At 55.3% G+C, this 17,747-nt stretch overlaps 2 protein-coding genes across 2 annotated transcripts in view; one reads left to right on the forward strand and one right to left on the reverse strand.

Annotated features, from left to right (window-relative positions):
* The first annotated feature begins 514 nt into the window (after positions 1 to 514).
* Positions 515 to 2,963, forward strand: arpc5b (actin related protein 2/3 complex, subunit 5B). The gene is made up of 4 exons (XM_086162316.1): positions 515 to 792; positions 1,508 to 1,580; positions 1,698 to 1,874; positions 1,961 to 2,963. Exons 1-4 carry the CDS (start codon positions 653 to 655, stop codon positions 2,021 to 2,023), a joined length of 453 nt encoding a protein of 150 aa, XP_086018442.1. The 5' UTR covers positions 515 to 652; the 3' UTR covers positions 2,024 to 2,963.
* hmcn1 (hemicentin 1) overlaps positions 2,957 to 17,747 on the reverse strand; it is an 88,320-nt gene continuing 73,529 nt past the window's right edge. Inside the window, exons 75-107 of the mRNA XM_086162317.1 lie at positions 17,545 to 17,701; positions 17,347 to 17,468; positions 16,685 to 16,849; positions 16,487 to 16,594; positions 16,214 to 16,351; positions 15,997 to 16,131; positions 15,520 to 15,789; positions 15,219 to 15,397; positions 14,900 to 15,113; positions 14,488 to 14,622; positions 14,205 to 14,395; positions 14,020 to 14,101; positions 13,679 to 13,948; positions 13,431 to 13,601; positions 13,185 to 13,355; positions 12,725 to 12,895; positions 12,473 to 12,643; positions 12,218 to 12,388; positions 11,413 to 11,583; positions 11,142 to 11,288; positions 10,918 to 11,055; positions 10,677 to 10,798; positions 9,757 to 9,994; positions 9,564 to 9,626; positions 8,699 to 8,818; positions 8,418 to 8,552; positions 7,822 to 7,935; positions 7,571 to 7,696; positions 7,370 to 7,498; positions 4,534 to 4,890; positions 4,273 to 4,392; positions 4,039 to 4,165; positions 2,957 to 3,924 (exon numbers count right to left, since the gene is read on the reverse strand). Of these exons, the coding sequence (XP_086018443.1) occupies positions 3,558 to 3,924; positions 4,039 to 4,165; positions 4,273 to 4,392; positions 4,534 to 4,890; positions 7,370 to 7,498; positions 7,571 to 7,696; positions 7,822 to 7,935; positions 8,418 to 8,552; positions 8,699 to 8,818; positions 9,564 to 9,626; positions 9,757 to 9,994; positions 10,677 to 10,798; positions 10,918 to 11,055; positions 11,142 to 11,288; positions 11,413 to 11,583; positions 12,218 to 12,388; positions 12,473 to 12,643; positions 12,725 to 12,895; positions 13,185 to 13,355; positions 13,431 to 13,601; positions 13,679 to 13,948; positions 14,020 to 14,101; positions 14,205 to 14,395; positions 14,488 to 14,622; positions 14,900 to 15,113; positions 15,219 to 15,397; positions 15,520 to 15,789; positions 15,997 to 16,131; positions 16,214 to 16,351; positions 16,487 to 16,594; positions 16,685 to 16,849; positions 17,347 to 17,468; positions 17,545 to 17,701 (5,495 nt within the window). The 3' untranslated portion in view covers positions 2,957 to 3,557. The remainder of the gene's footprint in view (positions 3,925 to 4,038; positions 4,166 to 4,272; positions 4,393 to 4,533; positions 4,891 to 7,369; positions 7,499 to 7,570; positions 7,697 to 7,821; positions 7,936 to 8,417; positions 8,553 to 8,698; positions 8,819 to 9,563; positions 9,627 to 9,756; positions 9,995 to 10,676; positions 10,799 to 10,917; positions 11,056 to 11,141; positions 11,289 to 11,412; positions 11,584 to 12,217; positions 12,389 to 12,472; positions 12,644 to 12,724; positions 12,896 to 13,184; positions 13,356 to 13,430; positions 13,602 to 13,678; positions 13,949 to 14,019; positions 14,102 to 14,204; positions 14,396 to 14,487; positions 14,623 to 14,899; positions 15,114 to 15,218; positions 15,398 to 15,519; positions 15,790 to 15,996; positions 16,132 to 16,213; positions 16,352 to 16,486; positions 16,595 to 16,684; positions 16,850 to 17,346; positions 17,469 to 17,544; positions 17,702 to 17,747) is intronic.

A 17,747-nucleotide genomic window follows, 5' to 3' on the forward strand; every position in this document is an offset into this window, starting at 1 on the left:
TGGATAAAAGCGTCTGAGATTAGAGATGAGAGATGAGAGATGAGAGATGAGAGATGAGAGATGAGATGAGAACAACTTTATTTATCCTGAAGGAAATTGTTGTGCCAGAGTTTCAAGCAAAAGCATAACAGTGATAGATAATAGTAGGAAGGAGGAAGAACAAGAAATACAATGAAATATACATTGTCTTAACTTTTGTCTGCCAGGTGATGGTAACGTAATGTTTCAGGCCTCATCCCAGAGGCTTGAGAGGATGAGAAGACAGAGTTGCCAAGACAAGAGGACTTGGACCCGAATGGGCCCGGACCCGGGAGACGGAGAGCCTCCGCGGTCCGCAGAGCGCTGGATCCTGGAGACCCTTCCTCCTGTCCGCTTGCGCCCTCTGCCGGCCGGATCCGGAACTGCAGTCGGCGGCCCGCGGCTGCGCTCCCCGGTGCGGCCGCTAGGGGGCGCTGTCGCGTGGGCGCAGCAAAGTAAGCGGGCAGAGAAGAAACATGACGCCGAGCGGAGGAGGAGGAAGAGGAGGAAGAGGAAGAAGAGGAAGAGGAAGTACGGCAGCCCCGCAGATCTGCAGCTCCCAGCGCACCGCACAGGGAAAAAGACGTTTTCTTCTCTTTTCGGGGCTGAATAGCGCGTACGAAGCGTCGCCGACATGTCGAAGAACTGCGCGTCCGACCGCTTCCGGAAGGTGGACGTGGACGAATACGACGAGAACAAGTTTGTGGACGACGAGGAGGGAGGAGAGAACCAGCTCGGTCCCGACGAGGCCGAGGTGGACGCCCTGCTCAGACAGTATCCTTTGCCAGACCAGCCAACCGCCCTGCTAGGGAGGCGAAGTCATGGATGAAAGTCGCTGCGCTGTGTGTGTGTGTGTGTGTGTGTGTGTGTGTGTGTGTGTGTGTGTGTGTGTGTGTGTGTGTGTGTGTGTGTGTGTGTGTGTGTGTGTGTGTGTGTGTGTGTGCGCGCGTGCGCGCGCGCGCGTGTGTATGTTCTTCCGGTGCAGCGAGCCGCCCGCTGCCCGGACTTGCCTGACAGTCACATTCCGGGGATTACTTCTCCCCTGCGAACAGGCCCGCGCGGTGGACGAATGTAGTTTTTGTTCTGCACTTTTATTTTCTTTGTGGTTCATCTACTGCGGAAGTGAGATGTGGGGGATGCGGAAGTGCACAGCCGATGGGCGGGCGGCTGTCCGCACTGTGGAGGGACGTCGCCTGACTGATGACAGCCTTTTGACCAAATATATATTATGTAACCTGTTTATATACAGAAGTGCAATGAAGCTTTTCCTCATAAAAGCCAGGTTCTCTCTTTATTTGTCAAAACCGGGTCGTAACCTGATGTGGATCTTCATCCGTCACCTGAGGGCTCCTGAGCGTTTGCAGCCACAAGTTGGTCCGACTTTTAATTTGAAGACGGACGCTACATTTTAGATTTGATATTTCCACGTTTTGCAAGCAAGACTTTGCTGTTTGTTGGTCACGTAAGACAACCTTGACCCCGCCTGCAGAGGGAACCTCATGGGGGCGCTGCACGCCGTCCTGAAGAACCCGCCGATCAACACGAAGAACCAAAGCGTCAAGGTGCGTTCGGCCGCCGTCCGTCCCAATCCTCGAGTTTATGTTAGCGTCACTCGTCTCCGCGACCGTGGGGCCGCAAGGAGTTAGACCTCATGTTTTGCGTGTCCTGCCGGTCTCCAGGACCGCGCCGAGTGCCTGGTGCTCAAGGTGCTCAGCGGCTTCAAGAACAGCGACATCGAGAAGGCGGTGCGGTCGCTCGACAAGAACCACGTGGACCTGCTCATGAAATACATCTACAAGGGCTTTGAGAAGCCGTCGGAAAACAGCAGCGCCGTCCTCCTGCAGTGGCACGAAAAGGTAGACCTCCAGGCTGCGACGCGCGTTCAGACCGAAGCAGCGGCGGAGACGGAACGCAAACTAACCCGGAGCTTTTTGTCTCCCAGGCCCTGGCAGCCGGGGGGGTGGGCAGCATCGTCAGGGTGCTCACGGCCAGGAAGACCGTCTAGAAGCCAAGACCTCCTCGCCCGCGACGGAGGCCGGGAGAGCGTCGTAGCGCTCGCTCAACCCCAAACCCCGACGCGAAGCCTCCGTTCCAAACAACTCCTTGAGGTCCTGCCGGACTCCGAGCCGGACCGGCGTCAATCCCAGAAGAATCTCCAATGTTTTTGCATCACCTCCGCCTTCATCCTTCCCTTCCCCGTCACCACGGGCTCAGCTCGACCCCCGCAGAGCACAGGACCAGAAGACGGAAGTGAGAACGCCACCGCTCCCTCCCGTGCCTGCCGGTACTCTGTACCTTTTATTTTCTCGTATTTATGGAAGAATCGTCATTTATTTTGAGATAATGCTTACATTTTCCTCACATTTCCTGGTTCTTCTGCCAAACCTCCACGGGATTCCGGTAGAGACCGACATTAGAGAATATTTGGTGTGTAAAAAGTGGAGTGAAAACAGTTGAAAACAAATAAAATGTCGAATATACAAAGATTTCCTACCTTTATTATGCACTCGTCGCGTCGTGAAAAGCGTCCACGCCGGACGTCCGGAATGGCCGCGGCCTGGGAGACCAGGTCTTCGCCGGCCCCGTCGGGGAGATCACGTCCGTCGCCGAATCCTGTATTTGGCTCTCGAATTGGTTTTTAAGTTAAAGACAAAGGTTTTGACTCCGCAGACGGAATTAGACGTCCAGAGGAGACGCTCGGTTGTGAAAGAACACCTGGCGGATTCCCACCGAGGATGTTTGGTTCCTGCTCATTTCCAGTCGACAGATGGGATTTATTTCTGTTGCTTTTTTATACAAAAATTAAAAGCCTGACTCAGTTTTAAACTAAATTACCGGTTTATATTTAGACTCGGGTGTTCCATGTCTGCCGTATTGAATATTCCTTTTTTTTTTTTATGTTTGTGCTTTTTGACAAAACAAATAAAAGGCCCGGCTGCCGCTCACGTCCTCGTCCTTTGTCTCGGTTCTTTTTTTTCTCCCAGCAGAGACGCCGGAATCCCGACCTCTGTGAGTGGATACATTTTATTACAAAAAAATGGCTAAAAGAAGTACAGTATGGCAAAACCTCACGGGGAAGAAAAAAAACACTTATGTACACGTCATGAAAATAAAATACATCTCTGTATCCGCTGTCGGGCGGGCCGCTCCGACGGGTTGGTGGGGTCGCGGGTTCGATTCCGCGCCGAGCAGGAAGGAGCTGCCGGCGCGTCCCGTCCGGGCCTTCCCCAATAAGTTAATAAACACGAAGACGGACCAACGGGAGCAGAAGAGCGTCTGGAAGCCGGTTTGCTACTTTGGGGTCCGGAGTCGATCGGAAAACGTCGGAACGAGAAAAGTCCCGAAGAGCTGAAGCAGTAAAAAAAAGCCAATAAATACAGCTGTGCGGCGAGGCCTTCTATGAGCGGCCGCTCCGCTTCACTTTAACATCCACCAGTTCAGGCGGCAGAGCGGAAACTCCACGGGGTTTTTCACCGGCGTGGCCGCGCTCCCGAAGCGAGCCTCCCGGCGGCGTGGCGGGCGGACGACGTAAAGTGCTCTCAGTAGGGGTAGGCGGAGACGGCGATGTAGACGATGAAGGTGGTCTGGTACTCCACGCCCCCGTCCTGGCCGTAGGACAGCGCTCGGACCTTCATGCGGTACGTGCGGGGCTCTCGCAGCGCCCGCGTGGTGAACAGCACGCCCTTCAGGTTCTCGTCTCGCAGGGCGAACGGCAAGGTGGCGTCCGCGTCCACCGCCAGGAAGGAGGTCCTGGGGTGCATCACGCCGTCCTGCGTGTAGGCCACCAGCCGGATCAGGTCCTGGTTGGCCGCGATGCCGAAGGGAAGCGAGAGGAGCTTGTACTCCAGGGCGAACGGGCTCAGGGAGCACTCCAGGTCGTTGGGCGGGCAGTTTTTCAGGCAGAACCTGGAGCAGGAAGACAGCAGTAACGGGAATCAGCCGTGAACCGCGCCGATCGTTCTCAGGGCTTGGCGATCGGACGATCTCGGGGCGAGCGCGTGCACGTGAGAGCGGACGCACCCGCTGGCCGGGTCTCTCCGGTAGTCGGGTGGACACGGCGTGTCAATACACTGATAGCTTCCTCTCATGTTGAAGCACATCCTGTTGGCGCCGCACTGGATGTTCTGCTCCAGACACTCGTCCACGTCTGCGGTTGCCCATGAAAACAAGAAAAAAGAAAAAAATAACAGCATCTAGGCCGCATTAAAACTCCAAGAATTTTTCCAAGAGGCGCGTCGCCGCTCAGCCGCTCACCCTGGCAGGTCTTGGCGTTGGCGGCGAGGCGGTAGCCGGGCGGGCAGAGACACCTGTGGCTGCCCGGCGTGTTCACACACTCGTGTTGACAGCCGTCCCTCAGCTCACACTCGTCGATATCTGCGGGAGGCAGGCACGTGCACACAAACGGCCATTTTGAGAAACGGCGGCGGTCTCAGACGGGGCGTCGGTGAGGTGACCGCCTTTACTCCGCCGGCGCTCCGTCCTCCCTCTCCAAACCCGCCCGTCCTCCATAGTTACCTAAGCAGCGGCCATTCCTGGACACAAACCCCTCCTTACACCCCCGGAGGCCGCGGCGTCGGGCTCCTCGGCGGCCGCGGCCTCGGATCCGCCCTCTGGCCTCGGCGCCGTAAGAGTGAAAGCTCTGAGAGGCCAGGTTGTGGTAGAGGCGCTGGTACGAGCCGCGGTCGGGGGACGACTGGGACATTCGGTAGCCGTACGAATAGCTCTCAAAGGTCGGCAGGCGCTCCAGACCCGCGCAGGACTTGCCGTCGGCGAGCAGGCGGTGCCCCGGCGGGCAGCTGCACCGGAAGCTGCCGGGGGTGTTGACGCAGCGGTGGGCGCAGGGTTGAGGGAGCTGCTCGCACTCATTTACGTCTGCCCTCGTCACAAAGACAGACCAGCACCAGGAGCGAGCAGAGGGGTGGAGAAGAGGAGGAGGAGGAGGAGGAAGAGGAGGAGAGGGCGGTTGCAAAGGCAGTAACGTGAACGTGAGGGGTTCCAAGGTGAATACAAACAACAGGAACGAGGTGCAGGCCAACATAGGAGAGAGGAGAGAGGAGGGTCGGGGGGGAAAGAGGACAGCATGTCAGTGAACCCACTGGACAACCATACATGTTCATGTCCCGCAGACAGAAACGTATCAGGACTTCACACATTGTCCAAAGAGGACGGGATCATTGGCTCTCATGATGAACCTTCTAGTTGAGGACGACGACCTCACGAAACCATAAATCAGAGCCGGCCGGTGGATCAGCCTATAACCACGACCGGTAAGAGACCGGCGCCTCACAGAAACCTCGACTGGCCTTTGCTGTGTTTGCACGTCTAGGCAGGTTCATCGCAGACCCTGAAGGACGGCTGTCACACTCCTTTTCCCCGAGAGCCACGGCAGCATCGTGGTCGCCTCAAAGGGCCACATGGAACGGTTAAATAAATGTAACGACTCCTTCATGTTAAATAACTGAAGTTCTGACTCACTCAAATCCAAAATGTGACATATGCAAATGCAAATGTCACATTTTGCCTTTCAATTCTTGGACAATTTGTTGTTGTTCTAGAGGGCTAACTTTAGCATACTTAGCTCTGTGTTTGGACTCTTTGACGCCCGCCGCCGCCTCCTGACACAAAAGACACGCGGCTTTTTCTCCCCGAAGCACAAACGCGTCTCGGCCTTCCCATCTTTGTTGAAACCGCCTTCCATCTACGTCATCTTTTCTCTTCCTGGACATTTAGGGATCATTTGTGTCTCTCAGTTCCACATTGATGTGGACGCGCTGTGATCTAATGGCGGGCAACGTGATCGGCAGGAATTGCGGCAAATGTAGTTTATGGTCAATGCACGCGTTTGACTTATTGATTTGAAGACAATTGAACCGTTTGAGATGTTGTCGTGGGCTGCAAAAACTGAAGTGGTGAACCACATTTGGCCCGCGGTCCTGGAGTTTGACACATGTGCCCTAAAGGTGAACGGCTGTAAGTCTGTAGGTGTTGCTGTGATGGGCCGCTCCAGGGCCAAACCCGCAGGATACGCAATATAGATACCGAATGAATGAACGAACGGTCCTCTTCGGCACAACTCCTCATCTGTGACACATTATTCATCATTCTTGGCAGTTTTGCACCGTGGGTCTCAGAGCGACGCTGTTTCAATGCTCTGCATGTGTGATCGTGATGCAGATCGACAACACGGTTGACTTTGATTCAGAAGGTTTTGCACATGCGGTCACACGGAGTGTGTGGAGTGAGCGGAGTGTGTGGAGTGAGCGGAGCCCGAGTTCGGTATCGGGTTCGTCGTCACGCAACCCAAACTGTGTTTGAGCCCCGACACTGCGACCCGATGTCTCATCCTGGAAAAAGATCCGCCTGGGCTGTTTGCGCTGTGTGGAGACGGTTGGAAAGCGGTGTGATTCCCACGCGTCTACGAGCAGATGGAAGATTAGATTTGAAACCCGTCGGTACATTTTGGTGACGGCCTTGAACCGTCTGCACCGAAAGCGCTGGATATATTCAGGCGCCTCCCGCGGTCGGTCGGCCTCCGCTCACGAGCCGGCGGACGACGGGAACGGACACGGGTTACCGTGGCGACCAGACAGGATCGTGCCGTTACAAAGCATCACCAGGAGGGCGCCGGACTCACAGAGAAAGGTGAGGGGGTGAAACGTTAGAGGAGAAAGGAGTCGTGGCTAAAGAGAGAGAGAGAAGTGAAAGAGTGGTGCTGGTCTTTTTAGATCTCTGTCTCTGCGCCGAGCAGACCTGAGCATGCGGCCGCGGAAAGAGCGAAGCTTTGCATCCAACAGTAAGTCAGCGGCGTCCGGTGAGGTGAGGGAGGAGTTACGGAAGAGCTCGGAGGGACGTCTGAATGCAGCACAGACTGATCACGCACTGAAAACACCATGAAGAGGATCATTGTGTAGTACGGATCTTACGTTTTGGACGGCTCTTGGATATTTGACGACCTTTTTGTGAGCATACTGACATTATTTGCAAAACGGGTCCTTTACGAATCGTCCGAATGGCTTATAAATAGTCTTGTGATCGTCTGACTCACGTGGAATTTAGAAACGAAATAAGAAAAGAGAGGATGAAACAGCCGTGGCGAGTCGTCTACTCGACTCCTGGTCTTGCGTAACCCGGCCCTCCGTGGACGGAGCTGCGGGCGGCAGAGGTTCGGGCAGAGGTTCGAGCAGAAGCGGCGGAGGCGGGGAGGTTGAAGCGCGAGCAGGGACCTCGGCCCGGAGCCTTTTAAAGCGCCGAATGCTGAGCGTGAACGGGACAAGACGAGCCCCTCGAGCGTGAAGAAACTCTAAACGCCGCCCGGCCTCGGCGGCCGAAGGCGTTCGACGCGGCGACGTACCCAGACAGGCCCGGCCCACCCCCTGAGAGCGGTAGCCGCGGGGGCAGGTGCAGTGGTAGCTCCCCCTGGTGTTCTCGCAGATCTGGTTGAACCTGCAGCGGTGGGTGCCGTCCCTGCACTCGTCGATGTCTGCGGCGGGGAAACGGGACCGTGAAGGCGGCGACGGGGACGCCGGTCGCGTCGGAGGGAGGCGATACCGACCCGAGCACGTTCCGTTTCCGCCTTTGGTCATGCCGCTGGGGCAAAGGTCGATGCAGTTGTAGCCGCCGCGGGTGTTTTTACACTGCTGGTCCGATCGACAAACCCGCTGCCGGCACTCGTTGATATCTGCGCGGCGACAGGAGAAGGACGGATGTGACATGAGGCGCCGCCGTGCGACTCGGCCTCGCTACGGTTCGTTTCGTGCGGCGGCAGGAAGAAAACACTTTTCCAAAAAGTCTGAAGCGTCTCACCGACGCAGCGTCGGTTCCTGAGCTGGAAGCCGGGCTCGCAGGCGCAGCGGAAGCTGCCGATGGTGTTGAGACAGTGCTGGTTGCACGGACTGGACTCCTGACACTCGTTCACGTCTGCCGGGGAAAAGGACATGAGCGGTAATAATAACGGCAACTTTATAACTTCATTACTCCTTTCACATCCCCCTTATCAAGGAACTTCTTTTTGGGTTTACGTATTATTATCATTTCTTCATTATCTACACAGCTTCTCCTCCACTCAGGGTGGTGGTGGTGGTGGTGGGGGATGTAGAGCCTATCTTAGCTGTCATTGGGCAAGAGCGGGGGTTCGTTCTGGACCAATCAGAGGGCCACATATAGACACGTTCAGCCATTCACCCTCTCCATTTAGGATCTGCAGTGAACCTCCTGCATGTTGTTGGACCGTGTCAGGAAGCCGGAGAATTCGGTGAAACCCTTGCAGACACGGAGGAGAACATGGGAACCCCACACAGGAAGGGAATCCAACCCGGAACCTTCTTGCCGCGAACCGCTGCGCCACGTTTATGAACGACAGACATAAACTATATGCGCTGCATCTGCTCTTGCGGACGTACCTGCACAGCTGAGACCATCCGGCGTCCTCCTGAAGCCGCGGCCGCAGCGCGTCACGCAGCGGTACGAGCCGATGGTGTTCTGGCAGTCCTGGCCGTCACGGCAGGCGTCCTCGCCCAGAGAGCACTCGTCGATGTCTGGGGACACGCAGATGGGATGAGCTGCCACCACAGCTCTGTCACGCACACACGTGTGTGTGTGTGTGTGTGTGTGCGTGTGTGTGTGTGTGTGTGTGCGCGTGTGTGCGTATGTGTGTGTGTGTGTGTGTGTCTCGGCGGCGTACCCTGGCAGGTCCTGCCGTCGGCCGAGATGGTGAGCCCTCGGGGACAGGAGCAGTAGTAGGTGCCCACGGTGTTGTGACAGGCGTGGGAACAAGGCTTTCCAGCCTCACACTCGTTCTCATCTGCAGGCCATAAACAGGAGAGAGGAAGCATCGGCGCCGTGCGACCTCACGCCGAAGTCCAACCAGGAACGTCTCCTTTTTAACGCTCACGGTCCTGAACAGCTGTTGCTCATTGTCAGTGTTTGTAGGTCATCTCACCACCTTCTCCTCCACCTGTCCTTTCCTTCTGGCTGATGTTCTTCTATCTCTTGGTACCCCTGACACTTTCCTCCATCCATTCCAACCTGCCTGAACCCGTCTCTTCACCTCTTCTCCACACTCTCCTAAGCTCTGGACTGTTGACCCTAAGTACCTGAAATCCTCCAGCTTCTTGATCTCCACTCCCTGTAGCCTCAGCGTTCCGTCCGGGTTCCTCTCATTCACACACATATATTCCGTCTTGCTGCAGCTGACCTTCACTCCTCTCCTTCCAGAGCATACCTCCACCTCTCTAGATGTTCCTCCACCTGTTCTCTGCTCTCACTACAGATCACGTCATCTGCAAACATCCTGGTCCATGGAGGTTCCTGTCTGAGCTCATCTTCCAGCCTGTCCATCAGCACTGCGAACAAGAAGGTGCTCAGAGCTGATCCCTGATGGAGTCCCACCTCCACCTTGAACTTCTCTGTTACAAATCATATCCACGCTGAACGTTTCTTGATAGAAAAATACAATTTCTACGCGTTTTAGTTTTTCGACGTTGAATTGCAATGTGAAAAGACGGATGTTTCTTCCGTCCCGGGAGAAGAACGGTAGCAAACATCACCTGTGCAGAAGGGTCCTGCAGACAGCAGCGTGAAGCCCTGAGGACACTGGTTACTGCGATCACCTGGAGTCACATCCACACATTTCCAGTTGGAGCGACATTGAAAGACAGACGTGGCGCTGGTTAAGTTGCTTATCCCCAAACTGTGTCTTTAGCTGATGATAGCCTGCTTTTTAACAGCCTGCATTCTCACCTTTGGAAATACTAGCTTGGATGCTGTACTCCAGCATCTCCTCCAGCGGGCGGTAGTGGGCGGTGATGGCCGTGGCGTGCAGCATTTCAACCAGATAGGGCATCTTGCCCCCGGACGCGTCGTAGGAGATGGAGTGATTCCAGGAGTAGGGCACGCTCTCCCTGTCGATGGCGAACATACGAGTGGACTGAGCGTAGATGGTCCCCGGTCCTGTCTGGATGTAGTCCTCCGTGTAGTCCTGAGGAGATGAGAAGCACCACTCAGCGTTCAGAACAGAGACAGAATAAAAGTTTATTTGTGCCTGAGGGGCACCTGGGAGGCACATCGGACAGCAGCATCAAATTGTGAACATGAAAGAATAAAATAAAAAAAATAGATAAAAATAATTGTAATAAATGAATTAAAAAACCTACAAAAATATATATGATATAATAATTTTATATAGATATATATTAGTATAGATGAATTACTGTACAGAACTGTGAAAATTGCAAGTAAGCTCGCTCTGCCTTTATCAAATGAATATATCATGAGCGGCAGTGCACTCGGTAAGGCGACGAGGGGTTCGCAGGGTTGCCGGGAATCGAGAGGTCGGACGGCTCGGGGGAAAAGGTTGCCTTCTCCTCTGGGTGCTGCATGCAGGCGGTGGATTCTGCCACGTGAGGAGCCGCTGGAATGCAAGGTGTGAGATGTTGGACCGTCTTTTTGGCTGTTTTTAATACTGGAGTGTGATGGAAGCGGGCGAGAGTTTCTGAGGGGTCGGACAGTTATTTTGGAGCAGAGCGAGGCGACGTGAAGAGGTGTCGGGTGATGGAACGGAGACGGCGGGTGAAGGAGAAGGTCATTACTTTCTCAGTGAAGGCGTATTGGAATGCGTCGCGCGGACATTGAGAAGATCCCAGACTTGAGAGGCTGCATACCTTGATGCTGATGTCTGCATGGGAGGGCAGTTGCAGGATGTGTCCGTCCACCACGATGTCCAGTAATAGTGCTCCATCTGAGTCCAGACCCCTGGCGATGTGGGTCATCCTCAAGATCTCACCTGACATTACATGCCGTCGCAGATCTGTGTTACCTTCTTGCTTACGAAAGCGTTGACGGTCAGACCGGCGACGGTCGGCTCTCTACTCCGACTTCTGGTATCAGAACTTCTCCACTCACCCGTGGCAAATTCCACCTGTGTTTCTCGTCTGAAGACGCCCCCCGTCAAAGTGTATCCGTTGACGGCCTCTCCGAGCTCCTGTGCGGTGGTCCAGTAGATCGGGTTCAGGATTGAGATGAGTTTCCTCATCGCGGGTCCTAGAAAGGACGAGGTGTATCTTCCGTTTGATCCTGAAGCGGATGCACTCGGAGTCCGCAGAGGTCGGACCGTTGTGAGAACTGACCTAAGGTCCTCGGTACGTTGGAAATCGTGGCCTTGATAACTCTGGTGCCAGACACGCCGTCCGCGACGGTGGCGTTGAGGACCGCGATCCCGAACTCGATGTCGTTGATGTTCCCAATGACGCTCCCTCGAGCCTTCTGGGGTCCGCCTGGGAAAAACAGCATCGTTTATTTTTCTCCTCAAAAGCTCTGGAAAAGCATCTGAGCTTTGTATCTGACGTAGCGTTCGTCTCCAGATGCAGCTCGACAGCGTGTCCACCACGCACGCCCTACCTGGACAGGCCAAGGTGTTGCACCTGGACAGCTGGGAGGAGTCTCCTGGACACAAGCGGCCGCCGTTACTAGGAGACGGGCTATTACAGAGTCGGACGCGAGTTCTTTCCCCGCCGCCGCAGGAAGACGAACACTCTCCCCACGGTTGCCATGGTCCCCAGTTACCATCAACTGGAATGATACACCCAAGTAGCATCACATTGCTTGAATACTTGACCAAAGGACAAAAATAATAGAACTCAAATAAAGCGCTCGTCTTCTTGTCCTACACTTAACCCAAGCACCTTTCTGAGACAGTGGCGCACAGTTTACTTTGCTCTTCTGAACTCTTCTCCAACCTTGATTCATCGTTTCAGCCAATCACGGGCCAGATGGGAGCCAATGTTGGGTTGGTGGGAAGCAACATCGGAGGTAATCGTGTATCAAACTGTGGTGTGTTTACCGATAGACACGGCAACCCTAGACAGAGAAGGTTACCTTCTCACAAGGCTCCTCGTGTCACACTTCGGTGTCAGTATTTATTATTGGCTGGAGGCTGAACCCTCCAGAAAGACCGGGACATAATGAGCCGAGCAGTGCAGAACTTGTGTAATGTTGAAATGAGGGAACAGGTAAACAGCGGGTAGGAGGTCTTATCTGTCTGTAATCAAACCTCCTCCGTTTTTGAAGAATGCATTTCGTTTTTCCGTCTTCCTCAAAAGATCGCCGATCGTTATTAAGACGCCAACATTGGTGTTTGACGAAAGAACGCAGACTCGGCGTTGCCAACATTCGGTCAGCGAACGAACGCTGTGACTGAACCGACCTGGACAGTTTGCTGTGCCGCATCTCTGTATCTGCGAATCTGCGCCCGCACACGCTCTCCCGCCATTGGCCGGTCTGGGGTTGTCACACGTCCTGTAACGCCTCATCTGACCTCCGTTGCACGTCTTGCTGCAGCCGCCCCAGCTGCTCCACGGACCCCAGTTACCGCTGACTGCAAGGACGAGTCGCTGTCAGATGCTTTCCAGGAAACAACGCAGCGATGCAATGAGGCTCTGGTGAAAGGCCGCCGACTCACCCGGGCAAGGGTCGCTATTACAGAAGTCAATGTGGACGTCATTTCCCTCACACTGTCTGCCGCCGTGCTGCGGCGCTGGACCGGCGCAAAGACGTGTTCTCTGCCTGGTCCCGCCTCCGCAGGAAACACTGCAAGCGCCCCAGCTGACCCACGATGACCACTTCCCGTCCACTGGTGACCACGAAGAGGAAAAAGCTGGCGTTCGTAGAGTGATTAAAACACCGATTTCCTGAGAAATCATCGATTCCTCACCAGGACATGGCCTCTCCTTGCACACTTGCGTCTGTGCGTCTGCGCCTCCGCACGGCGGCCCGTCGAACGCCGGCGGAGGGTTGTTGCACAGGCGGATTCGGGTCTGCGTCCCCTTACCGCAGCTTTCGCTGCACGGGCTCCACGGCAGCCACGACCCCCAGCCGCCCGCCACTGCAAGAGTGCCAACAACACATCCAGTACTTCTTGCTGGGAAGGCGAGGCCGGACCCCCTCCGGGGTCCCTCGCAAAGTTCTGAGCCAATTCTACCCCGTTAACCGCTGGTTTCTGGCACATTCTTCGCCCATCTCCTGCACATTTATAGAGTGGTGCTGTGTGGCCGCCACTGCATTTGTCCAAAGCGCTTCGTCGTGACTGACCTTTAAGATAATCCCTAGATTTTGGACGAACGATTTGTGAAAAAAGAGCTGAACGACAGCACCGTCAAAAGGTTTTCTTTCACCTGGACAAGGTCGCAGACTGCACACGATGACCTCGACCGCCTTCCCCTCGCACGGCCTCCCTCCATGTTGGGCGGGAGGGTTGCTGCAAGTCCGAGTCCTGGTCCTGTTTCCCTGACCGCAGGTACGTGAGCACTCCTCCCAGAGAGACCACTCGGACCAGTTGCCATCCGCTGAGGATGGCGAGATCTCACTATGTGGTGTTCACACACTATCTGGCATTGAGAAGACATGTAGAAACCTCTGACCTGGACAAGGCCTCCCTTGACACCGGCGTGTCTCCGCATCGGTTCCGGCACAGTGGCGCCCCCCGTTGGCGGGCAGAGGACTGTCGCACTGCCTCAGCCTCTTCTGGGACCCGACGCCACACGTCACACTGCAAGACTCCCACTGCGACCACTCGGAGTAGCCCCCGTGGACTAGAAGCACAAACGTCACCGTCCATTTTCATTTCACGGATCCTAAAGATCCGGCGAGAGGAACACACGCAGCTCACCTCGCACAGTGAGAGGGACCCCGACCAGCACCGAGCCCAGCAAGTTTCTGGCCACGCATTCATACTCGGCGGTATCCTCCTTCTGGGCGCCGCCGATCCTGAGCGATCCGTTGGACAGCGTGGAGAAGCGCTCGCTGCCCAAGAGAGGTCGCCCCTGTCGGGACCACTCGACGACCGGGGCGGGCTCGCCCTCTGCCTGGCAGTTGAACACCGCTGTGGTGCCGGCGTCCACCACCGTGGTCACCGGCTCCACCGTGATGGTGGGAGCGCCTGGAAGGAGGCACTCTGATGGGAGGCTGAGCTTGCAACCAATCTGACAGCTTTAGCAAGAAGAGACTTACTCTGCAGCGTGAGAGTGACGCTTCTTTCCACCACACCGGCGTCATTTGTCGCCACGCACACGTAGCTGCCGGCATCTTCGCTCTGAATGAAATTCGATATGAAAATAAAAGAAATTCCATAGCCCAGTATCTAGTATCCTGATAAACGTGGCGTGGCCGGAGGCGTCCGTCTCCGTGCTTCCTACCACGGTGCCGTAGATTGCCAGAGAGCCGTTGTCCAGCTGACGGATCCGGTCGCTGATCTGGATGTTTATTCCGTTTTTGATCCAGCGGATGGTGGGCGGCGGATCCCCCCGAACCTCACAGCTCAGGATGGCGTTGCCACCCAGAGGTTCGATGCGGTTGGAGTGAAGGTCCCCATCGATGATCGGAGGCTCTGAGACAAGGGCAGAAGGTCAGAACCCGACAAAACACTCCCCGAGGGGTGTGAGACGCGAAGGCGGGAGCTTCACGTCAACGCCTCGTCACCTTTGACAAAGACGAAGCCCACAGACTTGATGGATCCCACGCTGTTTTCTGCCTCGCAAGTGTAGGTTCCGGAATCGTCCTTGCTCACTCTCTCGATCACCAGCTCACTGCGGCCGTTCACGCGATCGTAGTGAACTGAAATGACAACAGACAATGGATGGACTTTGTAGATGCTTTTCTTTTTAAAATAGTCCAATCCGCATAAGCATAAGCATAAGCGTAATCCATGAACTAATGCTTTGTGACCTTGATAAATAATAGTAGCTGCTAACATTCCTTGTTTGGAATGAAAATAGGCATGTTTTTACTGCAAGCAGTTGATAAGAATCACTCCAAAAGTGGGTAAGGTTATGACACCAAAGTACTATATCTGACATAATCAGTGCGTGTTATTGATGGAAAAGCTCCATACTTGGAATAACGTTGTTGTTGAAGGCCCATGTGATGGTGGGTTGAGGGACGCCACCGACCCCACAGGCCAGCAGGAGGCGCTCTCCCCTGTTGAGGGCCACGTCTCCGAGAAGCTCGGTGAACACCGGGTGGGTGTGGACGGTCAGATCTACTGTCCGACTGTCCCGCCCGACTTCGTTGGTGGCGACACAAGTGTAGCTGCCGGAGTCCTGGGGCTGGTTGGGCGAAGGTGAAACGGGGGAGGTGAAGGGCGACGCGTGAGGCGGAAATGGTTTTGACACACGGGTACCGACTGAACAATAGGCGTTCGTTGTCCTCACCTGAACAACATCGATGACCAGCTCCCCGGAGGGCAGGATGGTGAACTCACTGAGAGGCCTACCGTCTTTCTCCCACGCCAGGGTCGGCCGAGGGACGCCGTCTGCCACGCACGCCAACTGCGCCCGGCCGTTCTCCGCCACGCTAACATCCTGCTCAGCTCCACGGATGGAAGGAGGAACTGCAAGGTCAAGAGAGGATCAACAATGACAACATCTTCCGGTCAATATGAGGATCGGGAGCCTCCAGATCCGGGCCAGGATTCCTTCGCTGAGGTTTCTGACTGCGTCCGCTGAGACTCACTCTGCACGGTAAGGCTCGTCTCCACGCTGACCGTTCCTGCCGCGTTGGCCGCGATGCAGGTGTATCGTCCGGCGTCGCCCGACCGGACGAATGAGATCTGCAGGGAGCCGGAGCCGAGCACCCGCTGGCGCAGGGACTCCTTCAGCGGGTGTCCGTCTTTGTGCCAGGTGACGGCCGGGGGAGGGGAGCCGTCGGCTTGGCACGGCAACGTCACCGAGGAGTCCACCGGTGCCAGGTAATCCCGGGTCTCGGGACGGATCGCTGGTGGAACTGCAAGGTGCGTGCAAACACAACATGTATACAGATATAACCAACATCGACGATTCATGAAACCGGTGACGAAGACAGTATCGTTATCGGTGCGGCTAATATTCAGGTGCGCCCGGAAAAGCCCGTAAAATACAGTCAATGATTGCAGCCGGCCCTTGAAAGCGTCTTCTTTCCTTGCCGTAAACCTTGCGGGCTCGAGCCACCTGCCTTGTACTCGGAGTCTGGTCTTGCCCAGTGCCGTGCCGGCCGGGTTCTGGGCCACGCACATGTACGTCCCAGAGTCAGACAAGGAGGCCCTCGTGATCCGCAGACTTCCCGTCGGCAGCACTGTGAAGCCTCCGCCTAGCCGGAAACAAAAGACGCGACGGCTCACGACATGTTTTAGCCCACGGCTTCCAGACAACCAGACCGGAAAGCTGATTACCCGCGGTGTTTATGTTGATGCCCTCCTTCTGCCAGGTGACGGTCGGCCTTGGGGAGCCCGAGGCCTCGCAGGGCAGCGTGATGGGATTGTTGAGGATGACGTCCAGCGTGGACGGATGAGACTGGATCACCGGCAGCTCTACGGAGGATGATCGTCACGCGCTCAGATGATTGTTTATCGCCGTGTACGTTCTAACGTTCTAAGTATTTGGGGGACGACCCAGCGACAAAACCCTTCTCCACACGACTCCAAACATCAGACGGTATCTCCTACCCTGGACTGTGAGCTGCACCTGCCGCTGAGCGGAGCCCGCGGCGTTCTTTGCGGTGCACGAGTAGCTCCCTGAATGACCGAGCTCGGCCGAGGAGATCTCCACCGGGCCTGTGACCAGAGCACGGGCACCGCATCAGTCAAAAAATCACAAAGTATCTTTGAACCGCCGCCCATCTTGTGAAGGTCTGTGACTTAGACCTGTGCGCAGGATGTTGTATCCTGGTCCTTGTTTGGGCAGCACAACTCCATCTTTGGTCCAGAGGATTGTGGGCTCCGGTATCCCAGACGCAGCGCAAGCAATGACCACCGGAGACGAGCTGGTGACAACCAGCTCTGTGGGTTCGTCTGCTATGGATGGAGGAACTGAGAACACAAGGGAGAGCCGTTACGATGAAGATTCCTCGTGATTATGTTTCTAGAACCATCTTCTTTCTTCTCTTCCTTGGGGCTTTTCCCTTCAGGGCCTCCAAAGCCAATCCACCTTCTCAATCTGACCTGTTCTCTGGATCCTCTCTCACATCAACTCTCTCTGGTATAATTACCAATTACCAATTTGAGGACCGGTTCTATGTTAAGGGAATAAAAAATAAAAAAAAGGAATATTTCAGAATTTAACAATTGCAATAAAGTCATCGTCCTCCATCATATATAAAGTATGATGGTTATTTTTTCTCTCAAAGACGTGTTCATCTCCTCCGTCCCACAGCTCTCATTGTTCCTGACTGATTGTTAAGGACTCGTATGTTTTCTAAATAAATACAGCAGCTCTTTTTTGCATTGCATTTTGCATTTTTTGCATCCAAATCGAATGACCCGACACTCAAAACGAGGCTCTTTTCTCTTGAAATGGAGTCGCTCACCGTGGACCACGAGGCTAATGGACCTGGAGGCTTCTCCTGCCTCGTTAGAGACGACACACCGGTACAGCGCCGTGTCCTCCACCGTGGGCGCCATGACAACCAGGGAGCCCGACGACAGCAACCTTGGACGAAAAACGCCGAATAAACATTCAGGGAATTTAGGTACTAAGAGCTGGAGCGAGGAAGAGCTGAATCCACCTGTACATATTCTGGTTCTGGTCGGCGTTGATGGCTCGGCCGTCTTTGGTCCAGCTGACGGAGGGCCTGGGGATGCCGCTGGCCTCGCAGGACAGGGCGGTCTGAACATTAACCGTTACCGTCACGTTGGTGCGACCGACGGCGATGGAGGGCGGCACTGAAAGGTCAGAGGCACGGCTTCAACACAACTCGGCGACGGCGTG

This window comes from Fistularia commersonii, chromosome 16 (genome assembly GCF_037954325.1).
Source record: "Fistularia commersonii isolate RoL2024-O1a breed Wild chromosome 16, RoL_Fcom_v1.0, whole genome shotgun sequence".
Classification (NCBI taxonomy): domain Eukaryota; kingdom Metazoa; phylum Chordata; class Actinopteri; order Syngnathiformes; family Fistulariidae; genus Fistularia; species Fistularia commersonii.